This window comes from Bos grunniens, chromosome 3 (assembly GCF_055505025.1).
Source record: "Bos grunniens cultivar Pamir isolate PY7600 chromosome 3, Bosgru_T2T1.0, whole genome shotgun sequence".
Lineage (NCBI taxonomy): Eukaryota > Metazoa > Chordata > Mammalia > Artiodactyla > Bovidae > Bos > Bos grunniens.
The window spans coordinates 121,850,165-121,861,981 of record NC_141167.1 but is presented as its reverse complement, the minus strand read 5'-3'; the positions used below and the strand labels follow the sequence as shown (position 1 = coordinate 121,861,981).

Genomic DNA, 11,817 nt, shown 5'->3' with positions numbered 1-11,817 from the left:
GAGAAAATAGAGAAATTAAGGAAACAATTCCATTCACCATTGCAACGAAAAGAATAAAATACTTAGAAATATATCTACCTAAAGAAACTAAAGACCTATATATAGAAAACTATAAAACACTGTGAAAGAAATCAAAGAGGACACAAATAGATGGAGAAATATACCATGTTCATAGATCAGAAGAATTAATATAGTGAAAATGAGTATACTACCCAAAGCCATCTATAGATTCAACGAAATCCCTATCAAGCTACCAATGGTATTTTTCACAGAACTAGAACAAATAATTTCACAATTTGTATGGAAATACAAAAAAACCTCGAATAGCCAAAGCAATCTTGAGAAAGAAGAATGGAACTGGAGGAATCAACCTGCCTGACTTCAGGCTCTACTACAAAGTCACAGTCATCAAGACAGTATGGTACTGGCACAAAAACAGAAATGTAGATCAATGGAACAAAATAGAAAGCCCAGAGATAAATCCAAGCACCTATGGACACCTTATCTTTGACAAAGGTGGCAAGAATATACAATGGATTAAAGACAATCTCTTTAACAAGTGGTGCTGGGAAAACTGGTCAACCACTTGTAAAAGAATGAAACTAGAACACTTTCTAACACCACACACAAAAATAAACTCAAAATGGGTTAAAGATCTAAATGTAAGACCAGCAACTATAAAACTCCTAGAGGAGAACACAGGCAAAACACTCTCCAACATACATCACAGCAGGATCCTCTATGACCCACCTCCCAGAATATTGGAAATAAAAGCAAAAATAAACAAATGGGACCTAATTAAAATTAAAAGCTTCTGCGCAACAAAGGAAATCATAAGCAAGGTGAAAAGACAGCCTTCAGAATGGGAGAAAATAATAGCAAAAGAAGCAACTGATAAATAACTAATCTCCGAAATATACAAGAAACTCCTGCAGCTCAATTCCAGAAAAATAAATGACCCAATCAAAAAATGGGCCAAAGAACTAAATAGACATTTCTCCAAAGAAGACTTACAGATGGTTAACAAACACATGAAAAGATGCTCAACATCACTCATTATCAGAGAAATGCAAATCAAAACCACAATGAAGTACCATTTCACGCAAGTCAGAATGGCTGCAATCCAAAAGTCTACAAGCAATAAATGCTGGAGAGGGTGTGGAGAAAAGGGAACCCTCTTACACTGTTGGTGGGAATGCAAACTAGTACAGCCACTATGGAGAACAGTGTGGAGATTCCTTAAAAAACTGGAAATAGAACTGCCTTATGATCCAGCAATCCTACTGCTGGGCATACACACCAAGGAAACCAGAATTGAAAGAGACATATGTACCCCAATGTTCATCACAGCACTGTTTATAATAGCCAGGGCATGGAAGCAACGAATGGATAAGAAAGCTGTGGTACATATACACAGTGGAGTATTACTCAGCCGTTAAAAGGAATACATTTGAATAAGTTCTAATGAGGTGGATGAAACCGGAGCCTATTATACCGAGTGAAATAAGCCAGAAAGAAAAACATTAATACAGTATACTAATGCATATATATGGAATTTAGAAAGACGGTAATGATAACCCTGTATGCAAGAGAACAATTGAGACACAGATGTATAGAACAGTCTTTTGGACTCTGTGGGAGAGGGAGAGGGTGGGATGATTTGAGAGAATGGCATTAAAACATGTATAATATCATATAAGAAACAAATCGCCAGTCCAGGTTTGATACAGGATACAGGATGCTTGGGGCTGGTGCACTGGGATCAACCAGAGAGATAGTATGGGGAGGGAGGTGGGAGGGGGGTTCAGGATGGGGAACACGTGTACACTAGTGGCGGATTCATGTTGATGTATGGCAAAACCAATACAATATTGTAAAGTAATTAGCCTCCAATTAAAATAAATAAATTTAAATTTAAAAAACAAATAAAAGTAAAATGGTGATGCAAGTCCTTATATATCAATACTTACTTTAGTTGTAAATGGATTACATTTTATAATAAAAAGACAGAGAAAGACTGAATGGATAGGAAAATAATATCCAACAATATGTTACCTTCAAGAGATTCACTTTAGATTTAAGAACACATGAAGGCTGAGAGTGAGGAGATATAAAAAGATATTTCAAGCAAATGATAAACTAAAGATGATAAGGGTAGTTATAACTTTATCATACAAAATAGGCTTTAAGCTAACAATGATCATAAAGGACAAAGAATTTCATTATATGAAGATGCCAATTCATCTAGAGGAAATAATAAAGGTAAATGCTTATGCACGCAATGTCAGAGCACCTAACCATATAAATCAACACTAAAATAAAAGAATAAATAAACAGCAATATGATAATAGTTTCAGATATTATACCTCACTCTAAACAATGCATATATCACCCAGAGAATAAACTGTAAAAAAAAAAAAAAAAAGTTAACTTGAACATTATTACAAAATGAACCTAATATACATATATAGAACATTTCATCCAAAAGCAGCAGAATACGTTTCTCCCCAAGCATATATGAAATATTTTCTAGCATACATCACATATCACACCACAAAACAATTTTCAAAAAATTCAAGAAGATAGAAATTACATCAAGTATCTTTTCCTACCACAATGGAATGAAACTAGAAATCAATTAAAGAAAGATTATTAAAGATTTCATAATACATGAAAATTAAAGAATCTTCATCTTACTAGCCATTTTCTTAGCATATTCTCAATACTTTTTTAATAGTTCACATTTGCCAAGAGGCTGAAAATGGGATTTGAGAGTCAAGAGATTTACTGGTGGAGGGAGATTTTTACTGGCAAGCCTTCAGATTGTGGTGAAGGTCTGAAAACTGTGAAAGGTGACAGAGAAAGAACTGGCTAGGAAGAGTCTAGGACTGCAGCATTATTCTAAGAAAGTTTCAAACAGGTTGATAGTGAGTCCTTGAGCTAACATCACCTATTGGGAGTCCACCATCTTGCCAGAATGGTATTTGATAGTATTCCTTCTGTGGTCAGTCATTGGCTGGGAACATTCTGTGGGAAACATGGCCCTGACACACCAACACTGGAGTGAATTCAGAGGGCAACAATGGAGTTATCAATCATGCTGCCTGTAGCAGGAGATTTGAAGGAGATTATTGAATTTGCCTTCAAAGGAGAAGTAATTGCCCATGTGCTGGAAGAGGGAAGGGAGGAACTGGACTGGTGTTTGCTGCATGAGAAGATCATGAAAATGGGAGAGGAGGGAGTCACAGGGCATTTCTTGATAGAAGAGAAGAAGGAAATTAACAAAACAAGGGAGGTCTTTAGTACGAAAGAGTTTTCCAGTGAAGCCCAATGGGGAGAATTCCAGAGTCACCCAAGGTTTGTTTTCCCAGGCAGACACTGTAGTAGCTATCTGGGTGACAAATCCAGGGACACATTTCACATCATCTTCAATCATCAAGAAATAGTCAGAGTGGTTGGTAGCAAAGTTCATGAGGAAGGCATAATCCATATTCCTCTTGGAACGGAAGGCTACATAGGCAGGAGTGTCATTAAAGTTTCTCTTAAGGCTCTTCAAGGGAAGATAGCTTTTAAGAGGCGTGTTAATCACTACTAGCTGGCTGGCCTGGATATATGGCTTAAAGATGGTTGAGATATTGGAGATCACTTGACCACGCCACATGGGATCAGGATCTGCCAAGTGTACCAGAACAATGAAGTGTTTCTGCTCAGATAAGGAGGAAGAATAAAAGAGAGATTCCAGGGTGTCCAAGAGGTAGCTCCTTTGGGGACGCTTCATTGAGGAAATTCCTATGGTCAGCAGTCCTAGGATTGAGGGGGAAAAAAGAGAACTTGTATCAATGTAGGAAAGTGAAGGAAATAGTTGCTGTGGTTGAGGTTATAAGATTTTCTTATGTCTTTCTAATATGCCAACTCTCTGTATTATTATAGCTATTTTACATTTTCTCCCCCCTAGACCTGAGTATGGACTATGTTAGGAGTAATGCTTCATCACAAGTTGTGAGGGTTTTTTTAGTGTTACCTTTGAAACACTATTGTGGAAGAAATAAAGATGATAGACTAAAAACATTTGCACCTGTGTCTCCTTCTTCCCAAAATCACATTGAAAAACCAGAAAGTTTACCATGAGAGAATTTCAATATTTGATGAATTGCTGCAAGAATGACAGAATATGAAATAGGATTGGAGAAATCTAAGCATAAGAATTCATATTTCAAAAGACACACAGAGAAAATGACTGCACAGATACATCTTTATTCCAAAAGCCTCAGAAGAATTCTAAGTTTGAGCCACCAAATACAAAGGAAAGGGCCCTGGGATGGTCACCTGGATAATTAATCACAGAATTATTTCCAAAACTACTGAACCAGTGATCACCAAGTAGCTGGTGGGAGATCTGCCAGGGTGTGAGTCCTATGGCTGGAGAGAACTTAAGAATGGAAGCCAAGAACTCTAGACATAAGAGGGAAAAAGGAAATAACACAGCTGACTGGCATTTGTTTATATGGTAAAGTTCTACGTATGGTTCCCTGAAGAACATGAAGTAGGTATTCAGAACTATAGAGGTTGCCAGAGTTTATCTAAGCAGATAAGGGAGGAAATAGCACAGGTGACTTAGGGCTCTAATAGAAGAGACAAAGGGTTAGTTCACCCAAATCAGCTACCCACATTCCTTACTTTCTCCTTATGTCACTGCTTCCCTGCAATCTAATGAGGCAAGCTTTCTTAATCACAACCCACTGTAACAGGGTGGCAAACAGAGATGGCAATTAGCGAGAACAAATGAAAAATCTATCCATTCTAGATTCTTGAATATTAATTTGAAAGATGAATCATCAAACATTTGATTATAAAGCTTGAAACAAGAATAACCAATATAATGAAAGAAAAACAACTTAACCAAGAACAGAACTCTATAAATAGAAACTAACAGGAAACAGTGCATAGAAGAACATTTCAAATATATTAAATCCAGTCTCAAAGAGATTGGAGAGGAAATCAAATTCTTTGGCAAAAGAACAAACTTGTAGAGATCAGAGTTTGTAGAAAATATTGATATGAGTATTTGATCAAATTCAGGTTATATTTTCTGGCAATAATACTTTATGAGTTGGTGATGCATTCCTCTATCAGAAGGCACATAATGGCAGGTAATTTCTGTTTTTAGGATGTTAGCAGACTTTGAAGTTCGGTGTCTAGATTCATTAATACTCCAGAGGTTGCAATATGGTGATATTCTAAGGCTAACATTCCTTCTTCATTTGTTAACTGGAATGCTTCTATAAAAAGAAAATTCCTTTCATCTACTTCTTGGTTACCAAGTAGTATAGTTCACATAAGGAAAGTGAGATAAATATTTGATTCTTTCCCTTTATTTACTAGCTTTCAAAATAATGCTAGGAGCTGGTTCCCTCACATTCTCCATGGTGACAAAACTTTTGCTTTTTGGTGGTTGTTGTTGTTTTCTATGTATCTATGTACTCATGGTTTTCATACCATTGAAATTTTATCTTTATTGATGTTCAAATTGTCCTATCATTTGTAGGACAATTAATTATCAGATATAATCAGCCTCTTAAAATTGGGTCCTGAGCCCTTTTGATACAACTTTAGTTGTATTCAAAAGCTTCCTTTCTGTATGGAATAATTCCTGCCTGTGACCTGAGTCAGCCTTTTTCCAAGGAACTCCTTTTAGAGGAAGTTCTTTCTAGTGAAAAATTGGATTTATATAGTGAGTGCTCATTGTAGTAAGTCATTTCTAGGCTCTAGTGAACAGAGCTAAAACATTTTTAAGAGATAAAACACATTATGAGTTCAATACCAATATTTCAAAATGCATTCAACTCAAAAATGCACTTAAATGTAAAGGGGAAAAAAGTGTTTTCCTTATGAAGAGTATTAAAAGTCCTGATTTAAAATCTCTCATGTTCCCTAGCTAGCCATAGACTTCAGTAACAGATGCCAGCATGGTTATCAGGGACAAGAGAGAAAGGGATACTACTGCAGCAGAGGCCAGTGAGGACAACAGTTATACTTACCTCAAAATTATAGGCTGCTGCTATAGATGATACTTAAAACTGTGAGACTGGATGAGTTACCCAAGAAACTAAGCTTATAAGGTGTTGGGTATTGTAACCCATAATGGAATATAACCTGTAAAAAAATCAAATCACAATGCTATACACATGAAACTAATACAGTATTGTAAATCAACTATATTTCAACTTTTAAAAAGTAGGTCTAGATAAGGACTGAGCTCTGGGGTATATTAACATTTAGATGCTGGATACAGAAGATAAATCAGCATGAGAGTGAGGAACTATCAAGAAATTTAGAGGAAAATCATAAGAATCTAGGATCCTTGGAAGCAATTAAAGAATGTTGATAGAGAGTGATCTGTGTCAAATGCTGTCATAGGTCCCTTTTGCTTTACACCTGCCTTCTCTATATACCCTTACCTAACCTGCCCCTGCATCACATAGCCTCTTGAGCACACTCACTTTTTTTCAGAGGAGGAGCTCCAATCAAGATACAGGAGTTCACATTTTTGAGTGGTTCTGAGTTTTTCTGAATATCTTTGAAGGTTTCCAGGTGGTTTGTTCTACTAGGGCTGATCTGCATCCGGGCTCTCTGCCAAGCTACCATCTCCTTTTCCTGCTGAGAAAAGGGTAAGTCTCACCTATAATGTTCATGCCTTGTGAAAATGCCTGGATTCCCCTTTGTACAACATAATAATCTGTCTCCAGGACAGAGGGAAGCTTGCTCAGGGCTCATTTCAGTTTCTTACTTATCTTCTGAAAAAGTTTTACACCAGAGGTTCTTGTATAGGTTATGGGTCCTGGAGCAAAGGGAGATGGTATTACTTTAGTTATCTTCCATTTTATGTAGGGAATGAGATAATGTCAGTCTATGCTATTTTTCACCCACAATCACCTTTATGACTACAGTCTGACATGGGTCACTTAATCCCATGAAGGGCAAAATATGTTAGGTGTGAGAGATACAGGAGTGCTCAGTTGCTTAGTCATGTCCAACTCCTCTCTGTCCGTGAGATTTTTCCAGCAAGAGTACTGGAGTGGGTTTCCATTTCCTTCTCCAGGGGATATTACTGGCCCAGGGATTGAATGCATGTCTCCTGCATCTCCTCCATTAGCAGGTGGATTCTTTACCACTGCACCACCTGGGAACCCCAAGAGATACAGGAGACAACCTTGTCTCCTTTAGAATGATGGGAGACAAGGTAATACTACCCCAATGCCCCAATCTAAACTCCTTCCCATTGGTGGCACTTCACCCTTCCAAATTCATTCACCACTCTCCCTTTGCTTCTTTGCTGTTACTGTTTTCTGGTGAAGTTTTCTTGAAAGTGAAAGTGTTAATCAGTTAGTCATGTCCGACTCTTTGCGACTCCATGGACTGTAGCCAGCCAGGCTTCTCTGTCCATGGAATTCTCTAGGCAAGAATACTGGAGTGGGTAGCCTGTCCCTTCTCCAGGGGCTCTTCCCCACGCAGGGATCAAACCTGCATCTGCTGCATGGCGGGCAGATTCTTTACCGTCTAAGCCACCAGGGAAGCCCAACTCCCTAGAATTTTTTTGGCTTGGGGAAATGACAACTTCCCTGAGGTTTGAGATCCTATTGTATAAAACTGGGGGGAAATGTATAACTTTGAAACCAACGGAAATTTTCTAATTTTTTTTAAACAAGGAAAATATTTTCTACCTTATCAATTGCTGTTAAAAAAAGGAGGGGAAGACAGCTTTAAGTAAACATTAAACAGTGTTATTTCTTCCCAGCCCTGAATTCTCTCTTTTCAGAGTGCCACATCCCTTACTGTTTCCATCAAAGAAAAATGATATATTGAGTCCTTAAGATTTGTTATCTTTCTTTTTTGAGTGTCTGGGATTCCCTGGTGGCTCAGACGGTAAAGAGTCTGCCAGTAATGTGGGAGACCCAGGTTCGATCCCTGGGTCAGGAAGATCCCCTGGAGAAGGAAATGACAACCCATTCCAGTATTCTTGCCTGGAAAATCCCATGAACAGAGGAGCCTGGCCTACTACAGTCCATGGGGTTGCAAAGAGTCAGACACTCAGAAAGTGAGTGACTTCACTTTCACTTTCTTCAAATGTCTACTATTTAGTGGTAATTTCACACAAATAGACACTTAATGTCCTGCTTTTTTTCTAGTCCAGAGATTTCAACTTTACCCCATCCATACTTTCTGGTACTTACCAAAGACAGGAAACTTGCAGTATCAAAGGGGTTTTCTTTAATGAAAAGAAATATTGGGAACACTATCACTATTGCAATAACAATGAGTATCCATAGGACATCTTTCATGGTACCAACATGGGGAGCTTGTACAGCTGGCTCTCAATCTGTGATCCTTGGATGTATACTTATAATCTGCAATTTACACAGTATTGAGAAAATTTTTTATTTGATAATGATATTTTGCTAATTAATCAAGAAAATACAGCTTACTTGTGTAATTAACATTCTTTTTTAAAGATAATTTTTAGGGCAGTTTTAAGTCTACAGCAAAATTGAAAAAACAGAGATTTTCCATTTACCCCCTTGCCCTTACATATGCATCATCAACACCACTCCCCAGAGTGATACATTTGTTACAATTGATTAATCCACATTGACATGTCATTATTCCTCAAAGTCCACAGTTTACACTAAGCTTCATTCTCGGTGTTGTACATTCTATGGGTTTAGACAAATGTATAAATGACATGTATCTACCATTTTAATATCATTCAGAGTATTTTCACTGCCCTAGAAATCCTCTGTAATCTACCTATTCATTCTTTTACCTACTACCCAATCCCCACTTATGTTTTAACTGTCTCCATAGTTTTTCCTTTTCCAGAAAGTTGGGATTACATGGTGTGTAGTCTTTTCATATTGACTTCTTTCAATTGGTAATATGTGTTTAAGGTACCTCCATTCCTTTTCATTACTTCATAGCTTATTTCTTTTTAGCACTGAATAATATTCCATTATCTGGATTACCACAGTCTATCCTTTCACCTGTTGAAGGACATCTTGGTTGCTTCCAAGTTTCAGCAATTACGACTATGGCTGCTATAAAGATCTGTATGCAGGCTTTTGTGTGGACATGAATTTTCAACTCTTTTGGGCAAACACTAAGGAGCACAATTGCTGGATCATATGGTAAGAGTAAGTTTAGTTTCTGTTAGGTCCATACAAGTTCTGTCCTTTATCGCGCCCATCTTTGCATGAAATGTTCCCTTGGTATATCTAATTTTCTTGAAGTGATCTCTAGTCTTTCCCATTCTGTTGTTTTCCTCTATTTCTTTGCATTGATAGCTGAGGAAGGCTTTCTTATCTCTTCTTGGTATTCTTTGGAACTCTGCATTCAGATGCTTATATCTTTCCTTTTCTCCTTTGCTTTTTGCTTCTCTTCTTTTCACAGCTATTTGTAAGGCCTCCCAGACAGCCATTTTGCTTTTTTGCATTTCTTTTCCATGGGGATGGTCCTGATCCCTGTCTCCTGTACAATGTCACAAACCTCATTCCATAGTTCATCAGGCACTCTATCTATCAGATCTAGGCCCTTAAATCTATTTCTCACTTCCACTGTATAATCATAAGGGATTTGATTAAGGTCATACCTGAATGGTCTAGTGGTTTTCCCTACTTTCTTCAATTTAAGTCTGAATTTGGTAATAACATTTCATGCAAAGATGGGCTCAATAAAGGACAGAAATGGTATGGACCTAACAGAAGCAGAAGATATTAAGAAGAGGCGGCAAGAATACACAGAAGAACTGTACAAAAAAAGATCTTCACGACCCAGATAATCACGATGGTGTGATCACTCACCTAGAGCCAGACATCCTGGAATGTGAAGTCAAGTGGGCCTTAGAAACCATCACTATGAACAAAGCTAGTGGAGGGAATGGAATACCAGTTGAGCTATTTCAAATCCTGAAAGATGATGCTGTGAAAGTGCTGCACTCAATATGCCAGCAAATTGGGAAAACTCAGCAGTGGAGACACGACTGGAAAAGGTCAGTTTTCATTCCAATCCCAAAGAAAGGCAATGCCAAAGAATGCTCAAACTACCGCACAATTGCACTTATCTCACATGCTAGTAAAGTAATGCTCAAAATTATCCAAGCCAGGCTTCAGCAATATGTGAACTGTGAACTTCCTGATGTTCAAAGCTGGTTTTAGAAAAGGCAGAGGAACCAGAGATCAAATTGCCAACATCCGCTGGATCATGGAAAAAGCAAGAGAGTTCCAGAAAAGCATCTATTTCTGCTTTATTGGCTATGCCAAAGCCTTTGACTGTGTGGATCACGATAAACTGTGAAAAATTCTGAAAGAGATGGGAATACCAGACCACCTGACCTGCCTCTTGAGAAATCTGTATGCAGGTCAGGAAGCAACAGTTAGAACTGGACATGGAACAACAGACTGGTTCCAAATAGGAAAAGGAGTACATCAAGGCTGTATATTATCACCCTGCTTATTTAACTTATATGCAAAGTACATCATGAGAAATGCTGGGCTGGATGAGGCACAAGCTGGAATCAAGATTTCTGGGAGAAATATCAATAACCTCAGATATGCAGATGACACCACCCTTATGGCAGAAAGCGAAGAAGAATCAAACAGCCTCTTGATGAAAGTGAAAAAGGAGAGTGAAAAAGTTGGCTTAAAGCTCAACATTCAGAAAATGAATATCATGGCATCCGGTCCCATCACTTCATGGCAAATAGATGGAGAAACAGTGGAAACAGTGAGAGACTTTATTGTTTTGGGCTCCAAATCACTGCAGATGGTGACTGCAGCCATGAAATTAAAAGATGCTTACTCCTTGGAAGGAAAGTCATAACCAACCTAGACAGCATATTAAAAAGCAGAGATGTTACTTTGCCAATAAAGGTCTGTCTAGTCAAGGCTATGGTTTTTCCAGTAGTCATGTATGGATGTGAGAGCTGGGCTATAAAGAAAGCTGAGAGCCAAAGAATTGGTGCTTTTGAACTGTGGTGTTGGAGAAAACTCTTGAGAGTCCCTTGGACTGCAGGGAGATGCAACTAGTTCATCCTAAAGGAAATCAGTCCTGAATATTCATTGGAAGGACTGATGTTGAAGCTGAAATTCCAATACTTTGGCCACCTGATGCAAAAAACTGACTCATTGGAAAATACCCTGATGCTGGGAAAGATTGAAGGCGGGAGGAGAAAGGGACAACAGAGGATGAGATAGTTGGATGGCATCACTGACTCAATGGACATGAGTTTGAGTAAACTCTGGGAGTTGGTGAAGGACAGAGAGGCCTGGTATGCTGCAGTCCATGGGGTCGCAAAGAGTCAGACACTAGTGAGTAACTGAAGTGAACTGAGAGGAAAAAGCAAGGGAAGTACATCTCTTAGCACAGATCCTCTGTGACCCACTTCCTAGAATAATGGCAATAAAAACAAAAATAAACAAGTAGGACTAATTAAACTTAAATACTTTTGCACAATTAAGGAAATTATAAGCAATGTGAAAAGACAATCCTCAAAGTGGTAGAAAATAATAACAACGGAAACAACTGGCAAGGAATTAAATCTCCAAAATATATAAGCATCTCAATACCAGAAAAACAAACAACCCAATCAAAAAGTGGACAGAAAACCTAAAGAGACATTTCTCCAAAGAAGACATACAGATGGCTAATAAACACATGAAAAGATGCTTGACTTCACTCATTATTAGAGAAAGGCAAATCTAAAGTACATTTAGGTGTCACCTCATACCCATCATGAAAAAAAAAAATGGCCATCATGAAAAAAAT

At 38.0% G+C, this 11,817-nt stretch overlaps 1 protein-coding gene across 1 annotated transcript; it reads right to left on the bottom strand.

Annotated features, from left to right (window-relative positions):
- Positions 1-2,693: 2,693 nt before the first annotated feature.
- Positions 2,694-8,339, bottom strand: LOC147377134 (alpha-1,3-mannosyl-glycoprotein 4-beta-N-acetylglucosaminyltransferase C-like). The gene is made up of 3 exons (XM_086394018.1): positions 8,232-8,339; positions 6,501-6,657; positions 2,694-3,804 (listed from the first exon to the last, which is right to left on the bottom strand). Exons 1-3 carry the CDS (start codon positions 8,337-8,339, stop codon positions 3,092-3,094), a joined length of 978 nt encoding a protein of 325 aa, XP_086250144.1. The 3' UTR covers positions 2,694-3,091.
- Positions 8,340-11,817: the final 3,478 nt, after the last annotated feature.

Bases quoted from the DNA above. Each gene is read 5' to 3' on its own strand.
- LOC147377134 (XM_086394018.1), bottom strand. From the start codon at position 8,339: ATGAAAGATGTCCTATGGATACTCATTGTTATTGCAATAGTGATAGTG. The intron at 6,658-8,231 runs GTAAGTACCAGA...CCCTTTTCTCAG, and splicing joins CTGCAAGTTTCCTGTCTTTG to CAGGAAAAGGAGATGGTAGC. The intron at 3,805-6,500 runs GTGAGTGTGCTC...CCTCAATCCTAG, and splicing joins AGCTCCTCCTCTGAAAAAAA to GACTGCTGACCATAGGAATT.